The 23,456-nt window shown below is 34.8% G+C and overlaps 3 protein-coding genes across 4 annotated transcripts; 1 reads left to right on the top strand and 2 right to left on the bottom strand.

Moving 5' to 3' along the window:
- Positions 1-10,705: 10,705 nt before the first annotated feature.
- LOC118740851 (sorting nexin-29-like) lies at positions 10,706-12,874 on the bottom strand. Its single transcript, XM_036472575.1, has 3 exons — positions 12,698-12,874; positions 12,262-12,614; positions 10,706-12,208 (listed from the first exon to the last, which is right to left on the bottom strand). Exons 2-3 carry the CDS (start codon positions 12,575-12,577, stop codon positions 10,869-10,871), a joined length of 1,656 nt encoding a protein of 551 aa, XP_036328468.1. The 5' UTR covers positions 12,578-12,614; positions 12,698-12,874; the 3' UTR covers positions 10,706-10,868.
- Positions 11,488-20,928, top strand: LOC118740850 (protein SERAC1). 2 transcript variants are annotated; one of them, XM_036472574.1, is made up of 5 exons: positions 11,488-11,569; positions 17,874-18,042; positions 18,185-19,232; positions 19,291-19,561; positions 19,624-20,928. In XM_036472574.1, exons 2-5 carry the CDS (start codon positions 18,007-18,009, stop codon positions 20,462-20,464), a joined length of 2,196 nt encoding a protein of 731 aa, XP_036328467.1. In that variant the 5' UTR covers positions 11,488-11,569; positions 17,874-18,006; the 3' UTR covers positions 20,465-20,928. The 2 variants fall into 2 exon arrangements, with proteins under 2 accessions (XP_036328467.1, XP_036328465.1); XM_036472572.1 differs by lacking the exon at positions 11,488-11,569 and adding an exon at positions 14,948-15,078.
- LOC118740852 (protein TIPIN homolog) lies at positions 15,072-22,156 on the bottom strand. The gene is made up of 2 exons (XM_036472576.1): positions 21,020-22,156; positions 15,072-15,270 (listed from the first exon to the last, which is right to left on the bottom strand). The coding sequence occupies exon 1, from the start codon at positions 22,003-22,005 to the stop codon at positions 21,037-21,039; it is 969 nt and encodes a 322-aa protein (XP_036328469.1). The 5' UTR covers positions 22,006-22,156; the 3' UTR covers positions 15,072-15,270; positions 21,020-21,036.
- Positions 22,157-23,456: the final 1,300 nt, after the last annotated feature.

Raw genomic sequence — 23,456 nt, 5'->3', positions numbered from 1 at the left:
TGATTTAAAAAATAGTCGATGACCACACACAAAGCAAAAATAATTAAATTATTTTGACAAACATTTATTTTAACAGAAACACTTTGTAGACCGATTACTATTAAAAAAAAATACCTCGTGGCATTGATCAGCACCGCCGTCGCACAGTGGCACAAAACTTGAATTTACTGTTTAAAATAGTCCTGAGCTTTCATTTTGCAACCTGTTTTTTTTTTTATCTTTTTAATGAAAGCTAATAAAATTTAAACAGATCTGTTAAGCTCGTTTAACGATTTTTTATATTGAATTTTTTAGAAGTGCAGCGAAAGTAGCAATTTTCAAAAAAAAATATTATGGTCCTGTTAATAAATGTTACATAATAAAAACTATTGGAAAACATTTGTTGGGTTCGCGAAAACAAAAAAAAAATCACCAGAAACATTTGAAATGTTGTAAAAAACTTTTCACCAAATTTAATATTTGTAAGCAGTTTTATAGGCCATTAGATTTTAGTATATAAAGTGCAAGTTTCAAGTGACTAAGAATTCGCGCCAATTAAAATTTTTTTTGCTGAAATTTCGAGCGCACTTTATTTTATGCATTCGTATGTATGGGTACGGTGACCATCCGTCCTGTCTTTGCAGGACCGTACTGATATTTAAAGGTTTATTAAAAGTTCAAGAACCGGGCTCATTTAAACAAATAATAATAATAAAGCAAACGTCACAAAAATGTAGAAAATTATACTTGTTCATTTTTTGGGTCTTAGATCTACAACTTCAAATCGATATAAAAATATGATAACCAACTTTTATAAATCTTTTGGTATTTATTCATATTTTGACCCCCTAAATAAATGCATTTTTTGAATGTTGCACTGTGTAATTTTAGGCGCTTATTCCACCTTAAAGATGTTTCCTTACGGATTTCAGAATTCTGTTCGATTTTTTTTTGGACAGAGGATTTCTTTTTTATCGACTGTGTCTGAGCATTTTCACAATTGTGCTTCGAATTATTATAATTTTTTGCGATCAAGTGTTTTTTTATATTCATCTGCACATTTCGTTATTTTAAGGAATTTCAAAGTCAAATTATTGTTACAAACAGTTTGTGCATAACACTTATAGTATACATACATATTTACATATTTATTTTATTTTCTCTACTGCTTAAATTAAAAAAAAGGTACGGTTATCTAGTTGTATTATGCAATTTCGTAGAGCGAAAACAGGCTATATAAAATTATTTAAAAAAATGCTAAATACTCTGGAAGTGGCTTAAAAATTATGTATTTCTAATGCTATTTTTTATAAATTTTTTTCTCTTTCAAGCGATGGCTTAGCTTCAATATTTTTGTAAGTAAATACAACTAAATATTTATGTATTTTAGTTTACGGTTTACGGCAAAATTTTAATACATATTTTTCGAAAATTATTCGAAAAGCGGCGCGGAGTTGATAAAAGGAAAGCGTTAAGTGAAAATATGAATATACTTTTAATAAGTAGTTTTTACTAATTCTATGTGAAAAATAGCATAAAATTAAAATTAACAAGAATAACTGAAAGCACAAATTCGTTTTCTAATACATTTTGCAATTAAACTTAATAATAATTACTTATGTACATTTTATTAACAAAACTATTTATGATTAAAAATAAGCTTAACATAGTACATGCGTATGTATGTACATATGTATATTGTATGCGATATGCAAATGTACATAAGCGTGCACACCTACGTACATACATACAAATATACATGTGTATTGGGGTGGTCCTTAAAATATGAACATCTAAGTTTTGTATGGGGCGCCAATTTATTTTGTTCGACATGCACGAAAACTTTAACAAATTATATGAATTAAACAAAAATTTTTTTTTTTTAAATTGCAAAAAATTGTCAAAGTATTTTACTTGAAATCGGATAATATTGATACAATATAATATTGTGCGACTTAAAAAAAAAAAAAATTTCAAACAAAATAAAGGGGTGCCTAATGATGTTGATATTTTAAGGACCAGTTAATGTACATATATGTACTTATGGATGCGTAAAGTTTTTTTTTAAATCTATCTTTTCCAAGCAAAATATTTGCCGTTTTAGATGCAGTTAAATTGGAAGCAAACTAGGCGATATGAAAATAATAAAAAGATCAGGCAGCAAGAGCGCGCGTGGATGGTAAAGATACAAAAACAACATGTAATCGCACACCAATTTATTGGTAAACCAAAAACAAAAAAAAAATTTAAATTATATAAGCTTTCTAAATATATACATATTAGCGATGTAAGCATACAATTATTCTATAAAAGCATACAATAATGTAATTATTTTAGCATTGCTTTGTTTTCTATTTATACACAATTACAATATATACTAATTATATATAATAAGTAGGCTTAAGAATTTAAATATTACGAATTAAACTTTTAATTTTGTCAAATAAATAATAATAATAGTAACTACTAAAACAAAATCAAATCAAATCAAATGAAGTGAATTAGATTTGTAGCACAGCACGATCGAATTGTACGCGGGTTGCATAAGTAAATTTTGTGTGTAAATGAGTAAAAAAGTTTTTAACACAAAAAAGAAAACGTATGACGAGTGAAATAGGAATTAAAATTAAATAGAAAGTTATTTTGCACTGTGGCGATTGCTGAACAAGAAGACAAGCTTTTTATCACAGCTTATAGCTCAGTTAGTCTAGACTTAACTTAATTTAACTTATCGTAAGAAATCATCAATGATTACTCAATACGTCAACTTAAGCCAAGAGCGGAAATATTTTGTTTTTGTATTTTCTTTTTCAGCTGCGAACCTGGACGCCTTAAATGCCACATCAAAAAAATGCATGCAAACTAAAATGTTTGCTTTCATTTATTTTTAAGAAATACAAAAACGAGAGTCTGGCAAGCCTGATTCTATCACCGCTCTCAAATTCCGTAAGGCCGTAACTTAAGAACCTAAAATCTACAGGTTCTTAAGTTTCTTATGGTAAGTTAAGTTTTAACTAACCGCCAACACAGTTAACACAGGAAATTAAGTCTAGACTAACTGAGCTTTAAGCTAGAACTTAATTTCAAGCATTCAGCGTTCTATTCAGCTATAAGTTTTATATGTCAGCGTGAGCGCCGAAAGTTACATACATACATACCTTGCCTGAAAAGTTTGGTGTAGAGTTCTAGCTTTATTTCCAAGTGTATTTTTTTTTTTTAGAAAAAGATGCAGAAACTTTTTCTTAAGTTTTATGTATTAAATTTGTATAAAAAATAATCAATTCTTAAATTGTGTAAAAAAATGGGGGTCGTTTTTTTTATCGCAAAAATTCGACAAAATTTTGTCTGACTAGCTATAACTCAGGTTATGGATTTATATGGATAAGTTTCAAAAATATTTCAAAGTTGTCAGATTTCAAGTCAACATTTTGTGGAATTTATGCGATTTAAAAGAAACCCTTTCAAACTCTGGTGGCGACCCCTAATTTTTTTTAACTTTGAAATTTTCGTTCGTAAGGAACACTCTAATGTACATACAGTTGTGATCAGGTAATTAAGCCAGCAACATTTTGATAAATTTTGGCTATTTTGTTTCGTTTATTTAATGTTTATTATTTTTCCATAAAAGTCTAGCACCATATAAATCTTTTAAATTTTCTGACTTCATGACGCATTTTTTTCCATACAAAAAAAAATTGTCGAATTTATTATGTATGGAAAAAAATTTGTAATGCAGTCAGAAAAAAAATTATTAAAAATCAGCGTGATTTTTTAGCAACTTAAGACTTGCACTTTATACTCAAAAAAATTCTAAAAAATCTGAATAAAAAGTTGAAAACTTAGCTGAAACTTTGCAGATATTTCATAATTTTTGCACAAAGTTTGAAATCTGGATTTATATGGTGTTTGTTATATAATGAGCTAGACTTTTATGGAAAAATAATGAACATTAAATAAACAAAAGAAAAATAGCCAAAATTTATCAAAATGTTGCTGGCTTAATTAGCTGATCACAAGTATATGCAAGTCTGTTCTGAGCTGGTAAAAAATATTTTGTAACCGGTAACTTATGTGGCAAGCAGTGCTCGCTTCCACTCCGCAGGGTCTGGGTTGAAGCCCTGATCAAAGCAACATCGCAAAAAAATGTAGCAAAAAGTTGTTTTTCTTAACAGCGGTCGCCCCTCGGCGGGCAATGGCAAACCTTCGAGTGTATTTCTGCCATGAAAAACAGCTTCTCATAAAAATACAATCGCCGTTCGGATTCGGCGTAAAACTGTAAGTCCCTCGCCCTTGTGTGACAACATCAAGGCGCACGCCACAAATCGGAGGAAAGGTCGGTCAAATAGGCATTGGCAGCACTGCGCTGCGCGGCGCTATTGCGTTAACACCGTAGCCGGAGCTGCCGCGCCAACACCAATATATGAAAAGCGCTATCGCCATTAACACCAAGAAACACATGAGACACACACACAATTCGCCTTAATTCTTTAAAAGATTACACGTATTTGTTTTTGTTTTTGAGTGGTGAGAACGCGAGAAACTTATATACCTTGGCAAATTTAAAGCTTTTACTCATGAATGATGAGAATATCGTGGCATTTACAACATTCCTGACATGACGATGGGTACTGTGGTGACACTCAGATGGCGCCGTGTTAAATTGCGCTATTACCCACGGCTACGGCCAAACACTAATATATGTGTAGGCGCCAATCTATTATTATTATTATAACTTATGTTCCCACTTTAGTTTTTGTTAAAAAAAGTTTTCAAATTTTCGGTTACAAAAGGTTCGCTAGGAAAATGAATAATCCAGAATATATATGAAGTATGTAGATACTAGGGTGATTGACTCGGTTTTTCAAAACCGGTTTCCACCTTTTTTTGGATATATATACGCGTTTTTTTTTTAATTTTATTTTTCGAATATCGAATAAATCAGTTTTTTCATTTCATACAAACCTTGATCTCTCAATAAAAGGTTCAAGTTTTTCGAAGTTTTCAAGGCTTTTTCCAGTTTAAGCGAAACCCTTAAATAGTTTTAAAAATATGTTCTAGGTTATTTGGGCATGAACAGTATATCATATTTGATTCCAATAATTGAATGTTTGGCGCTGACACGTTTATACGTATTTGGTCAAGCTTCTCCTCTCTACACTTTTACTCCGCCTCCAAAGAAGCTCTTTTATGACAGAAGTACTATACTCGGAGATTTGCCATTGTCTGTCGAGGGCAACCGCTGTTCGAAAAAACTCCCGAGTGACAGGATGCAGATCTAAGCACTACTGCGGCAGGAGCTTTTAATCTAAAAACAAACTTTTAACATATTTTGCTTTGCTCATTTCTAAATGTAAGCTATCTTTACTGTAATGTTATTCTAATTTTTGGTGACTTTATACCAACATAAACATTTTTGCAGTAAGAAAACTATGTAGAATAAAGCCGGTATATCCGGATATTTTCTTAATTTCAAAATCGGGAACAGGTTTTTTAAAGTTGCAATTTTTCGAATAACTCGAAAACCGGTTGTAGAAAAAGGGCGAATAATCGAACACCCTAGTAGATATATAGATATAATGGAGAATGTGAATTGCGGCCTTGGCCGGCTTTTATTGTATCCTTAAAACTCATTACAACACCTCGTCTGAATCTACATCCCTAATGCAATCCAATAGCTTCAGGGCAGCAAGGAGGGAGTGTATGTACTCAGTATGTGACCGGAGGTGCAATCATCTGAACTAATTTCTAGTTTGTGCATTTGGGCTCGCAGCCTTCAATGATCTGTGAGAAGACCTGCTACATACATAAATATCTTAAGTTTGTCTTTGGGAGAGCGATTAGGTTCCTAAATCTCTTGGCTTTACTAGACTATCAGCCTCTTCGTTATCCTGCGTGTCTTAATGGCACAGGCGCCGAATCAGTTGTACTCTGCACTGCACATCAATGATTCTCCTGGCAGTCTTCTGTACAACATCAAATCTAGATTGGCGTTTGTGAAATTTTGGTGTCAAAGATAAGGGTGAGAAATTCACGTCTACCTCACTATTCCTCGTATGATATTTGTGCATAGGAAATATCTAAAAACCCGAAGATTTCGAATTTCAAAATGAAGAGAATTTTACTGATTTTTATACATGATTTTTTCATTTCCGGTCTCTATAAGATTCGACATACACGGTGCGTTTGACTCGCGAGCCGGTTTGGATGTGTTAGGGAAAATAAATATGAGTTAGTTACAACGACATAACTCTGGCGTGACTCTAAAGGACTCAACTGTGTATAGTCGAAAGGCGAGTCAACACGTGCACAGATGGCTCGAGAGTCAGACGCACCGTCTACGGGGCCTATAAAGTTTCAGTTGCGCTCGTATGTTCTAAAAAAATTATTTTCAGTGTAAATTCAATAGGAAATCAATCTCTCAGATGTGCTGCAGTGCAAAACGAACTAATGCTAAGAAGGGGAAGGAAAATTAAATTTTAAAACAGCCATAAGTGAAAGTAAAAGTTAAAAATAAATACGAACAACAACAGCAAACGAAATACATATGTATATAATACCTAGCAATTCACTTGAATAAAGCGACGAAAAAATTTACTAAAAACCAAACCTTGTTTTCACTTAAAAAATAGACACACAAACACACTTACACTTTTTAGAAGAACATAACCTAAAAAAAATCTTTTTTTAAATACATACATATGGACATTATCTGTTCATTAGGGTGCCTCACCAAAATAAGTTGCGGTTTTTAGGGCTACGGCGCATCACTCTCGATAGAAAAAACAAATATGTCACTGTTTTTCCGCCGAAATTATAAAAATGAAAATGGATTATACAGGCAGGTTTTGAAATTCACTTCCGAGTGAATTTCAGCCACTGTCAATTTGCATTCAAAGCGAATTAGATTGAAATTCACTCGGAAGTGAATTGCAGAACCTGCCTGATAGTTTAGGACTTTCGCTAAAGTATTACAAAAAAATATTAAGATTTGCATGAGCGGGACCGTTTTGAATATACCTTCAAAAATCGTATTATTATGATTTCGTTCATACAATTTTAAATATTATTTTGCAGACCTTTTAAGCTTGCACTCTACTATCATCTGAGGTGATTTTTTGGAAAAAAAAAATATTTTTAAAAACAAATAGCCTTAATCATAGAAAATAAAAGAGGGTTTAAAAGCTTTATAAACTTCTATTTTGATACAAATTTTCGATTTATAAAAAGCCGTGAATTTTGAATGTAATTTTATTTACATATAAAAACTTGATTTTTGGAAGTACATATGTACATATTTTCAAATTGGTGCAGCTCACGTTACTCTTAGTATAGGGTAATCCATCTAGACCTTTTTTTAATTTTTAAATAAAACACTTAAAAACGAACTGGATGTCGGAATCTTTATTATTTACCGAAAGAACTTGTTAAAAATAATTTCATTCAAATGTTGGCGGCGACTACGCTGTAGGTGGACCATTCGGAAGGTACAATTTTCGATTATCCTTTCCAGCATTGCTACCGGTCTCTCGCAAACTACGCGAATAATGTTGACTTCCAACTTTTGAATCGTAGCTGGCTTATCGGCGAAGACTTTTGACTTTACATAGCCCACAAAAAAATAATCCAGAGGCGTGATATAATACGATCACCCGATATTTGGCAACGTTGGTGATCGATGATGCACACCATATCGATACCTGAGTGGAAGATCGACCTATCTCGGCAGCCAGTTCGAAAACGCCCTATCTCAGAAAACGTTTCATCTTTAATAAAAATAAGATGACAGTACGACACTAGCCATGCGCGAGATTTGAAAAAAAGCGAGTGAAAAAAGTCTAAATGGATCAACCAACCTATATAATTTCGAAATATTTCTGTGGAAGTACCGATTTTTTTTTTTTTGTAGGTAGAGTGATGCACCCTAATGTAGGTACATAATGGGATAGAAAAACAAAAATATTTATTTTCAGTGCAGTGATGATGCTAAACTAGCAAGAAAATTATATACACACGGGTATATGTATGTTCATATGTAGTACATTTTTACTAACAAAAACTATTTGTTGTATTTGCAAATGTTATACTGCAACGTAGCTTCTATTTTAAATCTATTTTTCGTAGTGCCAAGCAATTAGTTATAGGATTGTTTATAAACAAACACAAATGCACACACACACTTGCATATTGAATTAGTTTAATTTAGTGTTATTATTGATATGAGTACATAAGTTAAATTTGTTTTGTTGTTATTTTCTATACATATTACGTAGACATATATATGTACATTAGCGTGTGCCGAAAATCCGCTTTTTTAGAATTTTGTTTGGTAATAGCAAAAATATGGTTCATTGTGCTCTAAAAACAATCTTTGTCAAAGATGACATGTTTTGGTCCATATCTTGGCTCGCCCAAGTCCCATCAAAGTTCAAGTGCTAAAAAAATTTACCTTTGCTTACTTCGATCCTCTTCAAAAAATGTTCATATACCAAATTATTTAGGACTAATACTTTCGGAGATAATTGCAATTTTAGTAAAAGAAAAAGTATTAATTAATTTTTATTTTTTGACCAAAAATTGTCATCTTTCACAAAGATTGTTTTTAGAGCATAATGAACCATCTTTTTGCCATTACCAAACAAAATTCTGGAAAACCGATTTACGGCCCACGCTAATGTACATACATAAATTAATACATAATCAAACACTTATACATATTTACATACGTGTATTTCCACGTGCAGTGCATGCATGTATTCCCTACTATTTTGTCACTTAGATAATTTATACATTTTTGCTCTAAACCTTTGTAATTAGATTAGAATTAATTTTTAAAAACCATCCACTTTTCAACCAGCCGAGCTTTCGTATTTTGCGGTTGTAAGCCATTAAGAAAAGTTGCTTATCAAATTTCGTGTATTATTGTTGTTTTACACTCTCCTTAGAAATTATTTAGTTTTGCACATCAGAAAATCTTTGTTGGCCATTTTCTTTTATACAACTTTTTAATTATACATTGCCTGTGCAGAAAATTATGTAATTTACTTTTTTTTAATAAATTGGTTGCCTACAACCTTTTTTTGTATAAGCAATAATGAAATTGTCTTGTCTTATTTTATTCCCTTTGGTCGTTTGTAAGTGTTAAATGTTGTTTTTTGTAGTGATTTCTTTTATATTTAAAAGTAACTATATCTGTAATACTTTTTAAAACAATACTAAACCATCCGTCAAAAACTTTAAAACAACAAAAATTATTCTATAGGCAACTAGCAAACCCGGCACCCTTTGCTGCGGCTCAGTCTGATATGAAATTAATGGAAAAGTGAACTTAGCGACTTATCTCAGCTGCCGATTCAAAAACGTCCTATATCAACATTATTTTCTGCGACCGAGAACGCGTTTTAGTTTTGGTTTAGTTCTGCATGAGAGCAAAAAGTAATGTCAAGAACATTCCCACAAAATAACCAAATGGGAACAAAAGTATTGAGAGCTGTTTAAACGAGAACAAATTGAGTACAAAAGGTTCGGAAACGTTTCCGTAAAGAACAAAATGCGAACAAAACTATCGGTAACGTTCTAAAGAAGAACAGAATGAGAACGAAACTTTCGGCAATGTTCCCAATATAAACAAAATGAGAACAAAAGTATCGAGAATGTTCTCAAGGATGATCAAATAAGAGTCTGGGGAACATTCTGCTAGAGAACAAAAGTTGATTCTCAAACGTGAAGAATGAGTGCGGCGTCTGCATGTTGGGATGAAAAATTGTTTCAGTGAGAACCACGTTTGTTAATTCTAAGCCATTGGAAATCTGGATCATTTAAAACTTCCAGATCGTTTATCATTACGGTGAACTGTCCATTTATGGAACGATTTTCAATTTTCTATGCAAGGAAAGTTCGCATCTTAAATCTTTCGTTGCCTTAATTTTCATAATTATCTTTCAGTTCTTTTTTGTTAATTTTAATATTCAAACATTTCTAACTAATGAACGCTACGAGAAAAACTTAGTTCTTGCTTCCATTTTTCGCGAATAGTTCAGAGAAGATTTGTTCCCGTTTCGTTATCTGTCAGAAAGCTCCTGAGATTTTAGTTCCGAAATTGTTCTTCGAGAGAAGGTTCCTTCGACTTTTGTTCCCGTATTGTTCTTTGCCAAAACGTTCCGGAGACTTTTGTTCCCATTTTGTTCTCTTAGAAATGTTCCCGAAAGTATTGTTCGCATTTTGCTCTCTTTGGGAACGTTCCACAGGGGTTTGTTCTTGTATAATTTCCATTGAGAACGTTTTCGGCAGTTTTGTTCTCATTTCAGTTTTGATCTTGAAGCGTTCTTGAGAACAAAACTATGAGAACATTTAGTTTCGAGATATGACCTTTCATTATAAGTTAACGATATGTAAATCACTTTGTGTGTCAGTGGTTTGAATAAGAAATGATGTCGAATGAAGAGGCATTGGGCATCATGTATAAAATGTGAACTTAAGCTCAGAGTCGATTCTCAGTACAAATTCTTGAGCTTGAGCTCACTTCATTAGAGCATATTTTTATGCAAAAGCCCCATTGTCCTTTTGTTTGTAAAGATGGGAGAGCGAATTATAGCAATTGTTCTTGTTTTGGCGACACATTAACCTAAATTGACTGCTTTTAAGAATAAAGACAACGCCACCATAACTTACGCAATCATTTCATTTCCATACGTATATGTTTTTGTATTAAAATAAAAATATACACATATTCATATATACAAATGTATGTTTATAATATCGAAAAGAGTAACAAAATACAACTGGATGTTGATACAAAAGGATAAGTTTCGCCATTTACCAATAACATTTGAGGGAGAAATAACAATTAAATACTACCAATCGAAACCTCTATACATTTTCCAGTTGCCACGTTACCGCTCGCGCAGAAAAGGAAAAACCCGCTGCAATTCCGCTTTCGATTTGCATGCATCCAATTGTGGCAATGTCTCCACAACATTTAACAAATAAATCTGCAATTGCTGACGACGCTCCTCTACAAATGCCAAGTTCATATTACCAAAATGTTTTTTGGGTGGGAATTCAACTGACGACACGGATGGATGCGTATGTAACAGTGATTTATGCAATTTATGGAAGTCCCTATAGCGTCGCAGCACTGACCAATGCTCCAAGTTTTGACGCATTGTAATGTGTATCTCGTATGCGTAATACGATGTACCGTGCTTTGTTTTCTTCAATTCTGCCGTTGGAATGGTAATGAGAAAATTGGTAGCCAGTGAAGCTGAGGGGTCAATGGCAAGCCCATTGAAGTTTTGTGTTAAGCGCCGGACAAGTTGACGGTTCTCACGTGTGAGCTGTGCTACCCGTGTCTCTAATAGCGTGCAACGTTCTTCCATTTCACGTAAACGCTCTTCCATCGCTGCATGATTAACAGTGCAATTTGCGGAAGACGATTTACTATATTGCGATGAGGTGTCACTCTTATCTTCATACTCGTGCTCGCCCACTGTGGTGGTTTTATCACTAACACCGTTTTGATCTACTGAGGTAGTGTCATCAGCTGTAGACTCCTGTTGACCGCTTTGAGTTTCTGCTGACGTATAAATATCAGGTAAGGGCTCTTTAAGGAATTCCAATTCCGGCTCGATCGGATCTGGTGGTGTGGTTTCTACTTCTTCTTGTACAGGTAGCTCTACCATAGCCTCAAAAGTATCTAAGGAAGATTTTTGAATTTCCAACTTAGTTACCTCATTAATAGCTTTTATTAAATCCTCTGTGGAGTTGGCAGTGGCAATAGGACGTTCTACCGGATGGGATTTGCGTTTATTTTTACCTAAACCAGCAGGTAAAGGTGTAGGCGCGTATATAACCGGCTCTTCTTTATGGGGCAACAACGGTGTAATACGTGTTGGCGCATTCAATTCCGTGGAATTTACCGTCAATGCGAAAAGCACATCATGTAACGAGCCTATTATTTGTGGCAACTCTTTGCTAGCAGTGGCGTCCAATAACAGAGACCATTGTGTATAGTATTGACGCAAATCTTCTACTGCGTCTAGCCATGTTAGAAGATATCGCTGTAGCGAATTCTCGTTAAGCGTTGCGCGTATAAAGGCCTTGCCAAGTCCGCACTTTGTCCAAATATGTTTGAGTGTCAGGTATCGTTCGCGCTCATGTGCAGTCAAATGTATTTGACAAAAATCCCAAAATGTGACATCACCGCTATTATCGTTTAAAGTGGAGCTGCTTCCTGTAAATAAAAAGATTTAAATAAAATATAGGTTAATAAATATTCTACGTTACCCGTCACAATCTCGTGCATGTTTTGGAATAAACTAGCTGCAGTTAGCGCAACCACTGAATGCTGTTGCTTCAACCCATATGAAAATGCATCCTCTAAAGCCTCACACAATTCTGCCACATTGTCATCGTTTTCCGTGGCTAATTCTTTGCGTCCACTATAATGCTGCCTACACTTTTCTGCGCTCTGTTGAAGGCGTTTAAATATGTCTTCCCTGCGTTGCCAAAAAGTGCTTCCGCCAAACGATGGGCCAGCTACACTCAATTTTGGTGGTTGCAGGGAAACACGCTCTGGCTGACTCATCAAGTGATCTGGCATACTCAGCTTAAAGCTTAAAACCTTGATTTCAATATAACTGGAAACGAATGTAAAAATGCAATTTGTTATTGTTTACGCCTATTTTGCATCAATTGCGATTTTGTAATCAACAATTCTCACCTGGACACTCTTTACCACATACAATATAAGATGTTGTTAAGTACCCGCCAAAAATACAGCGTAGCTAGGCGATTCGTAAATATTTTCGTTTCGTATGCAATGAAATTATTTTCTAAAAAAAAACGAGAAACCCAAAAAAAATGTGTTTGTTTTACCAGACAGTCTCGTATTTTTTTCTGCGTATTTTGCTAAAGCCAATTGACGTATGGTAACAGCTGATCGGCGAACTGGGAGGAAACGAAAGCTAGTTACAGGGTGATCAAGCAGGTGAACATTTATCTAAAAGGGTGTATTAGGGTGTATGAAGGTAAACATATGAGTAATTTTACAAAACGGAAATAAGGAGTACCAGTACTACCCATGAACCAAAATCGTTGGTTCATGAGTACTACCCTTGTTTAAATGACGTAAAACGATATTTTTACATTATACAAAATCAGTTCTATGTCGTTCCACGACAGTTGGGTCTACCCCTGCAAAAATGGCGAATACTCCATGCATGCATGTAAGGAGTACTCCCGAAGGACCAAGGAGTACTCCAAAATTAACCACAATTCATATAAAAAATATGGTCCAATTAACATTGCGATGTCCTAGGGCAGGACCATATACTCCATCTCTGCATTACATCAGAGTAGCACAAAACTACTCCCAACATACTCCAATGACATTGTCATTATATTTTTTCGTTTGTACGCGCTTTTGTTCTTCACTTCGCATATGCTTTTTTTTTTTAATTAATAAAAACCAAAGACAAAAATTAAAAATTAAATGTTGCCTCTGACGACATTCGAACCCGAACATGCTGGGAGCTAAGAACTAACAGCTAGCATCTCTACACGTTCAGCTACAGCCAGACATGCAAATGTACTTTCAAATGCTTAACTTTAATCACATTTCGTTAAAACACGAGCAGTGATCGGGTAACAAACAATAAGCTGGCGCAGAGACACGAGTTGGTCCGCTGCAGCATGACAGAGGAGCACTTTTGTAAGTACTCCAATATACCAAAAATAGACTACATGGTCCAACGATTTTTGCAGGGACGTAACCCGAAGGACCTGCATCTACATATATCTCCGGCTGATTCCCAAAAAGCCCTTTGGGGAATTTTCAAGGTCTTGCAACAACGAATTCCATGTTGGTTAATACTCAAAACAAGTAACCTAGTGTTCCTCTACGACGGAAAAGCTTATATATATATATTAAACTTGTATTATTTTATTTTATTTTAGTTATTCGAGCCTTTGTACTTTTTTACAGCAAAGTGAGGAGTGATTTTATCAATGATCTAACTTGCCTTTTCAAAACATTGCACACCGACCCTAGCATTTTGGGCAGTATTACTTTTCTCCTATTCTTTGTACAAAGCATAATAGCAAAACAACAACAAAAATAAACACGAATGTCAACGAAATACAAGTGAAAAATTGAAAACAAATCACGCGAGAATAACAAAAATGTGAAAGGCGAGAAAAACAAGAAGGCAACAAATGCAATAACAACACGCCTGTCATACGACCAAAAATTAGTATTTCTTGAGGGCGAGATTAGCTCTGCAACTCATTCAACAATAGAAATTCAAAGTGATAAGTTCAGTGAAATAAAAACAAAAGGCTACAATCATAAAACACACTACTAAATTAACTTTTACAAATACAAGCAGTTACAAGAAAATAGAAAATATTCAAAACAAAATGAAAATGGCAGGCAAATGAAGTGAATAGATAAAAACTTATTGGGAGTTCCCAGTACTCGAATTAAGTGGAAACAACTAGAAAATACGCAATAGCAGTTCGGACTTAAGAGCTTCTTTTAGTGAAATAAATAAGAAAAACTGTTGCATAAAAAATAAGTGATTTGCTGTGCGTTTAAAAACAGTTTAAAAGTTACGTTTATTTGAGCGCAGATATTTTTAAAAAAGCACATCATCTTGAAGAAAAAATTAGAACTAAGGAACTACATAGCGGGCGCTGACGTGTTCGCCATTGCTTCGCTGCCCGCTACACGCCGCACCCACGACAAAGGTGTCGTCATCCAACTGGTAAAAGTGTGATAGCTGCCGCATAAGTGAGAACAAGCATACCAATTTGAACTGTATAGTATTGAAAATCAGCAGATTTTAACGCGAGCACTGCTGAAGATAGAAGCACATATTTATTTACCTTCGCATTAATTTAATAAAAAATAATTAATACATAGCAGAATAATTAAAAATATTTAATTGAAGAAAAAAGACTAACGTAAGCACATACACACATAAATATACAAACATATATACGGGAGTTATCGGTAAATATGTCAAAAGTATCACTAGACGGTTTTACAAATACATTGAGGCGTTACCCAAAGACTTTGGGCGGAGTTGGTGTTCTAACGACGTGAGTATAAACTGAAAAATAATTATAACTTTTTAATGCGTAGCTTATATTACATACATAATGTATAATTCAATTGGTCAGCCTGTATGTATGTACATATGTATGTATAATAGACTACCTGCATATCTTAAATTATTGAGTGCTTAAACATAGGTTAGTTCACTAATGATGAGCAGGCATCCTTCAAAAAACCTGTAAGAAAAGATAGAAGTTTGTTTGCTAATTAGAAATGTGAAATATTAGTCAGCGAATTAAATGTTATCAATACATATTCCTGGTATAAAAATTATATATAATATATTTTGAAAAATAGTATTTCTCACTAAAGAACTGTTTCTTAATGTCCGTTGATATCTGCTATATGTACATACATATACAAATTTTAACTTGCAGAAATGTACTCATTTACATTTTGTATAGAGTAAAGCCGGCGTATTTGAACCAAAACCGATTTTGTTTGCAAAAACTCAAACGCCATTACATTCTTAAAAATGTACAACATGTGTATTTCCGTGTAAAAAAAATTCGATGAGCCATCACTAAAAAAACTATATGTTTAAATTACCGCCCTATTAATCATCAAAAAATATCATCCGATAATTTGACGCACACTGCCGAGAATAGGTGTGTAAAACTTTCGCAGTATGCTATGTAAAGTATATATAGTATATGTATATGCATATATGTAACATTTTTGTACACAATGTTTATACATATGTACATATGTGCGGACATCCATGTTAAAGCACAGGCAACATTAAATAAGAAAAACAAGTTTTTAGGAGGCTCGTCAGACAACCACATAAATACATTTGTTTTTGTTTCTCACTGTAATTACAAGAACACACCCCCTTTGATTCTACGTAATGAATATACATATGTAAGTATTTTTATTAGATAATTTAATTGTGCGCACTCGTGCAAATAAATTAAAAACAAGTTTGTTGTTCGCACACCATCTTCAAAATAAAAATTTGTGGTTGGTACGGATTCAATGCAATTAACAAAAAAACAGTTATAACAGTAGTTTTATAATTTGAAAATATAATCATGAAGAAAAAAATATTTACATTAATTGGAGATAAACGCTATAAATTGATTTAGGCGAAAAAATCGACCAAGTTGTGCCCCTTTTAAAGATGGTTTGCGATATGTACATTTGCATATGGAAATACATATGTAGAGTAAATATGTGGGTGACATGAATTTAGCGCTTCCGTATTTTCGGTGCTACACTTCTTCGTTCACTCTCTCTGTTCTACATTAACAGCAGCTAATTTGATCGTATGATCCGCCACGATAGCGAATAAATTTATATATACAAATTTGTATCTACATGTACATACATATATTTAAAAATAGATAAGTGATGCAAGGGATGATATAGCGCGCATCTCAACTCCCTACATATGTACATATGTATGTACATACTTGCATTAATTTATTACGTCAACTTCTTATTGTTGTATTTTTTTGCAATTGCACCGGTGCATATGGTATATGTAAATAAACTTGTTTACATTTAATTTGGAAAGTCAACTTACCATGTACATATGTATGTAGATAAACACCTCAAAGAATGCCATAATGACAACATCGCTGGTATAAACAAAAACAAATCGCTCATACGTTCTTAGAAGTGGTGATAAATAATAGTTTATTGCGTCCATATTTGCTAAGTAGAAGTGTGCTGCGCATTTGGAAATACGCAAAATGTATTTTCGCTTATAAACAGGCAGAAGAAAACAATAACATCAGCGACGTTGGAAAACAAAAATAAAGCACTTTGTAATAGCATATCTACTAATTCAACAACAGTTGGTACCAGTTGGTACTATAAACTAGTGGACGCTGTCCAAATTCATTAAATGGTGGTTCGCCAACCATTTCCCCCCAACTGAATGCAGCTCACATGTATGTGCGTGTGGTTTGTAGTTATCCTCCCCCTCCCCCCACACGGCATAAGCATACAAAGCAAAAATAACAATGAAGTCAACGAATCATAATAACAAAATAAACGTGTCTAAAAACACGCGATTTTGTTAAAACGAGACAAAACTAACCAAGTTGTTGATTCGGTGGTACATATCGTGTCATACCATTGGCGCGTCCACTTTGGGTTAGCTTGTTTATCATTGAAAAAATTCACGTTAGAGGGCACACATATAGTAGATACATACTTACATACATGCCTGCCAAGTTATGTGCATAAATATGTACATATATGTATGTGTACGTATAAATTTTATTGCTAAAAAATAAACTAACTTGGGGAAACTAGCCAAAATGTATACCAAACGAATAATAAAAAACAATTAGTATTAGGATCAGACGAGGTCGAGAATTTTGAAAGTGTTGAGCCATGTACATAAAATATATATTTTAGTGCACATACATACGAACGCGGTGAGATACGTCATTTATTATAGTAGCTGAAAGTATAAGTAAGAAATATCACACGATTTCGCAATCAACACGTGTGACAGTTAATCTAGAAAAACAAAAAACGAATACAAAAAGGTACTTATATTAAAATAGCCCTTCTAATAAGAAGCTATTATTAAATAGAGATAAACGCTCTCATTATTAAAGCCTGAAAAAAAATTAAACATATGTACATAATATGTATGTATTTCTTAAAAAATGTTTTATTTATAAGAGTTTTTTTTAAACTATTTTGTATTTTATGTATGAAGTTCGACTAATCAATAGAAGCTAGTAAAATAAATGGGTTTAAGAGTAAAAATGAATACTTTCAAAAATTCAATTTTAATTGTATCTGTAATTTTTTTCAGTTGCGGTTTAATTTTACTTGAAAAACAAAGGATTCGAAAATATCTATCAAAATGGGTAGATACTGCACCGACAGACACCGATAAAAAGCGCCCAGATTACATATACATTAAATATCATATTTATAAGGAGTCTATGCGCAAATTGAAGCAAAAAGAAGAGGAAAATAAGGTATATGATTTTAGAAAAAAAAACTTAAGTAAAACATAGCGCCTTTTAAAAATTGTTTAGGCAAAAAAAAAAATATTTTGTTCCAAATCTTGTATCCTTATGTTCCCTAATGCATAATCAATATAATCTCTTTAAATTTCAGAAATGGGTGAGCGTCATTATTAATCCCATTGGCAAGTGGTGGAAAGCCGTTAAACATTCGGTAGCATGGCGCTTACTGAAAATCGCACAAACTGGTTCACAACATGAACGCCTCAAGGCAGTTCGTCAATTGGCTTGTATCGATCACTTGAAAGATTGGGACTTTCGACATTTAGCACAAATTTGTGATGCACGCACAGCAGTTTCGCTGGCGCGCTCTGGCGCTGACTCTCGTTGGTTCGTGCCAGTTCATATGCGCGGCTGTATTAAGAATCCCAAACTGGTGCTAGCTGATTTCCACGATATGTTGGCACGCCTACGTCCAAATTCTTGCGTCGATAACTTTTTCAACAAATACTTTCCACAACAGTATCCACACGAGGGCATCGACGAATTCTATACGCAAGAGCAAGCTAGCTCGCTATCTGTGCAGGACACAGATATGTTGAAGGAGGTAATTTCTTTCTTGCATCACATCACCAAGGAGGAGGCGGTTGCTAAACAGATCATTAACGAAGGTGGCCTTACACATATCATGGAATTGCGTAAAATTTTTGCCGATGACAATGAAACGCTTTCGACACTATGCAAAGTATTGGCGAATGTGTCGCTGGTGGAGAATAGTGTGGAGCACTTCTTCGCTTCGGGCTGGATTGGTGTTTTGGCAGATTGGATGAAATGTCCCGATTTGCGTTTACAAGTGATCTCAGCGAAAACTATGGCTAATTTGGATCACGATGACCCCAATCATGTGCAATATCCACCCAATGTGTATCCATTACATCCACGTTTGCGTACGCGCGCTAAACCCAAGGCTGATATAATATTCATACACGGCTTGTTGGGTGGCGTTTTCATTACGTGGCGTCAGAAAGACCGCAATCCCATAGAATTGGGTTTGTATGGCAAGAATGCTTTTTACACTAGCGAAACGGATGATGTGTTTTTGATTGGCGAACAAAGACGTACGAATGGAAAAATTTTGAAAAATTCAAACAACGCGGGTAATAATGGCACAAACAATGTTGTGAAAACGGAACAACCAACTGGTAAGTGCAATTATTTGCTTGCATGCCGAAAAAAAAAATTATATAATTTACTCTACAGATCCAATATTGAAAGCTGCGCAAAAGACTAAAAACAAAATGCTGGAGATTAGCGATGCTGCGACAATGGAACTTGTGGAGACGTTGCAAAATACTGCCGAATTAGAATCAGATTGGGAGGTTGTGCATCCAGATGTGCCACTTAAGGCAGGCGAGGAATGTTGCGGAGAATTCAGCGTGCCGGGAAATGAATGGCAGAATCAAGATAACATTGAAGACTACACAAACTGTTGGCCAATGGAGTGGCTGCCGGATGATTATCCAAATACAAGGTAGTTAACTAATACTCCACAGCTAAAGAAATTGGTCAGTCAATAGTTTCTCATTTCTTTAGAATCATCGGCATCGATTACACTTCTGCGGTCACTGAATGGTCTGCCAATTTCACAAAGTACTGTCCCTGCGAAAAGGGTCAGGGGCAAATCGACGTTCGTGCCACATCACTTCTCGAACGTCTCTCGAAATCTGATGTGGGCAATGAGAGACCTGTTGTTTGGATCGGTCATTCCATGGGCGGCATACTCACCAAGCTTATGCTTATGAAGGCCATAGATGATCCTGATCCAAAAGTAAAGCAAATAGCCAACAGCACGTCGTCCATACTCTTCCTTGGCACACCGCATCGCGGCTCTTCGATTGTCAAGTGGAAACAGCACTTGCAAATGATTATCTCCCCCTCCATTGAAGTGAAAGAAATGGAGGAAGGAGCACCGAAATTGCTAGCAGCGCACAATCGTTTCATGGCGTGTTTACACACATGCTTTCGTAACGTTAAGATTGTGACCATCGCCGAAGGTGCACCCACCATGCTGACAACATTCAAATTCCCGCTGCGCATTGTAACTGAGGACTCGGCGCGCATTGATTACGGTGACTTTTATGTACTCAAAGATGATCATCTTAGCCTATCGAAGCCAATTTTCCGCCAATCATTCCTATATCAACGTGTTCTTAAAGTGATTGAAGACTCAGTGAATAGAGATGAGAGTCCAGTTGAGAAAGTTACGCTACCTGGCACAAAATTCAAAATAGAAGCAGTTAAAGTACCGCCGACTAGGGCTTCGGACTCAGGCGCAGAGAGTTTATTGCAGAAAGTGCGTGGAATTTTCTCGACAGTGCCACAAATAACAATCAATTTTCCCAACGCTCAATGCGAACAGTCTAGGCGCGAGTAAGTCGAGCGACATTTTTTTATTGCTTGTTTTGACTGGCTACTGACTGCTATTGCAACAGAATTCATCCCACTAAGTTATTTCATAGCACATCTTGTAAAAAAAATTCCTGTACTTAAATTCATATGCCAACTCATCTTAAAATATTTGCATACCCATGTTTTATAAGACGTGACAAAAATTGTATCGTAATATATTAGTAAGTAAGTTTGTACATGAGCTTTTTGGCTTCGCAGAAATGCTATTTACAAAATTCATAGTCGCTTTAGTTCCTCAGTAATGTATTGTAATCAATAAGAGCTTATGAGGTTAAGCATTTAAGAAAATTCGCTCAAATAAAGCTATGAAAATGCTTGTAAATGTTAAACATATTAAATAATATTGTAAGGTCAACACAAAGTAATGAATTGCTATGATTTGTATTGAAATCCAATAAAAATGACTTTTAAAAAATCCTTGACATAGAAGAAAGTTATTGAATTGCAAATGTGGGAAAATATATAACGATCGCTATATGTATACATAAATATACATATTCAACTACATTCTAAAACTTACATCATTCTAATGTTATGTTATGTTTCCTCTTCAATCGCCGTGATTCCGCTAGCAGCTCCACTTTCCTGCTGCTGTTGCAATCGCTCCTTTTTTGCTTGCAAACGTTCCAATGCAATTCGCCTATTTTCAGCTATTCGCGCCATTTGCTCTGCTGTCAATTTAGGCACCGGTGCGGGCGATGCAGGCTGTGAAGGTGGCAGTGGTCGCGCCAAATCACTGTCATTTAGTTTATTTCCCAACTTTCCCCCGTGCGTGTATGGTGTGGAAATAACCGCATTACCTCGATTAAATGAAGGTGTTGCCAATGTACTACTGCTGCTGGCGCCGGTGAATGTAGCATTAACACCGTCACCCCCTTCGCTGCTATAATGAGAAGGCGTACGAGGTGCCAGCTTAGAAATGGCAATTTGTTCACCCAACAGTGCATCAAATTCGTCGAATGGTTCATCTACTGGTTCGGCATCTGCAGCAGCATCATCTTCATCTTCATGCATTTGATCTCCAGTCGCTTTCAAGTGGTCCAACATACCAAGCCGATAGCGTGACATATGCACTTGTAGCGACTTTTTCTTGCCAATACGCTCTATATTCGTTAAGACATCGTCGAATGTGTAGTTTGGGTACATACGATGTGCCCAATGTGTCATACGCCGCATCACCTCGTCAAGATCGCGCTTCTCGTGACCCTTTCCCTTGAACTGTATATCCTTGAAATAATCCTCGATGGTGTGTATGCCACGTGTGCCGCTCAATACGTCAAGTGATAATTTAGGACGTGGATTCCGCACTGTGCGTTTTTTTGGTTCCACCTTTACGCCTTGCTGTTCACCTTCCTCAGCTTCAGCGTTTCCAGCAACTTCACCATCAGCGCCAAAAAGTTCTTCCATACCCATTTCGTTACGCCCATTCTCTTCGTCGCTGGGTAAATCATGTAAATTACCACTGAGTATGTCGTCGACAACATCGCCACCGTACATGGAGGACATATTAGCAATAATTTATTAATAATTCAATATTTATAAAACATGAAATATGTAAATAAAAGCCCTCAAAATTTACAAAACGCGCCAATAACAACAACCGGCTGATTCCACCTTATACGAATTCGGCTCGGGCGAAATAACGGAATTGAATAAAATTCACCACTTGGCTTTTGTTGAATTTACAGAGACACCCCGGTGTTGCAAAAATACAAAGATTTATATAGGGAGGCCCTAAATTGACGTTCTTTGGCTCAGCCAAAAAAGGTGGCCGAAGCAAAGTTTGTCAAATTTTAGATTTGCGTTATTTGTACATAACCAAACGATATAAATTTTAATCTACAATTACAAATTTTGACAGCTTTAATTCGTAATTGCCGTCTGATACAAGGCGTGTCAACCACAATATAACCAGTAAACAACCCAATAAACACCAAAAAAATATTTCTCCAGCCATGGAGACATTCATAGTTCTCAAGTTGATATCCAACATCATTTTCCAACTCATCTCTAACCCACGCGCAGATACGTAAAAAGTGATTGAGATACAAATTTTTAATTATCAAGTGAAAAACTAAAGCTATATAGAGGGGAAAACTACCAACGAAAAGTAAATAATATTTAAAGTATCCTCAAATATTCTTGAAAGAAAATAAAACGCGAAGTGAATCAAGTGTCATAATTACTGTCGGACTGTATACTGTGAAGTAAATTATTGTAATACGATATTGATTAACTACATAATACAAAAGGAATAATAAAATGAAAAATTAATATTTAAATTCATCTATATATGTCGTTCAATCAAAAAGATATAAGGTATTTTACTATTTCAATTTCAGTATTTCAGTGAAATGTTTGAGACCAATTGGAGAATTACATTAGAGTTCAAGTTGAGAACTAGCATTTTCTCAACTTGAGAAAGAGGCCTTTTTTCATACAAAGAAAAATGCCCTTTTTGTTGAGAACGCTATGATTCTCCACTTGAGGTACTGTTGAGAAACAACGTTGGAGATTTGAGAAATACCTTAGTTCTCAACTTAACCTCAAGTTGAGCTCAAACCTAAATGTTTATTGGGATAATTGAATTTTTTTATTTTTTCTCAGTATACACATTTTGTTCTCTGAGAAAGGTATTATATCTTATTTTATTTCAGTTCATTGCGAATATACTATAAAAAAGCAAATTTTGTTTAGAAGAAAATACGAAATTTAATTCTACCCCCAAATGGAAATTCATTTTTTCCCATTTTTCTTCTTATTCTACTGAGCTAAGGCAGTGTCAAATCGAGCTGTCACAACTGATACCACCTAGTATTATTGCATCATTATCAACTACAAGTGCTAGCGATAGAAGCCATGCTTCTTCTTATGAGCACGCTGGTGTCAAATTGTCGCCTGTTTTGCTTTGTTTACATATCCGCGTATACATACACATATACGTAAATATATATACC

This window comes from Rhagoletis pomonella, unplaced genomic scaffold, assembly GCF_013731165.1.
Source record: "Rhagoletis pomonella isolate Grant_MI unplaced genomic scaffold, Rhpom_1.0 Rhpom_scaffold_00006, whole genome shotgun sequence".
Classification (NCBI taxonomy): Eukaryota; Metazoa; Arthropoda; class Insecta; order Diptera; family Tephritidae; genus Rhagoletis; species Rhagoletis pomonella.
This window is presented reverse-complemented; position numbering and strand designations above follow the sequence as displayed.

What these genes read in the sequence shown, in the direction of transcription:
- LOC118740851 (XM_036472575.1), bottom strand. Translation starts at nt 12,577, where the DNA reads ATGCCAGATCACTTGATGAGTCAGCCAGAGCGTGTTTCCCTGCAACCA. An exon ending in CATGCACGAGATTGTGACGG is followed by an intron (nt 12,209 to 12,261) that starts GTAACGTAGAAT and finishes TTTTATTTACAG; the next exon opens with GAAGCAGCTCCACTTTAAAC.
- LOC118740850 (XM_036472572.1), top strand. Translation starts at nt 14,996, where the DNA reads ATGTCAAAAGTATCACTAGACGGTTTTACAAATACATTGAGGCGTTAC. An exon ending in AAAAAGAAGAGGAAAATAAG is followed by an intron (nt 18,043 to 18,184) that starts GTATATGATTTT and finishes TTTAAATTTCAG; the next exon opens with AAATGGGTGAGCGTCATTAT. An exon ending in GAAAACGGAACAACCAACTG is followed by an intron (nt 19,233 to 19,290) that starts GTAAGTGCAATT and finishes TTTACTCTACAG; the next exon opens with ATCCAATATTGAAAGCTGCG.
- LOC118740852 (XM_036472576.1), bottom strand. Translation starts at nt 22,005, where the DNA reads ATGTCCTCCATGTACGGTGGCGATGTTGTCGACGACATACTCAGTGGT.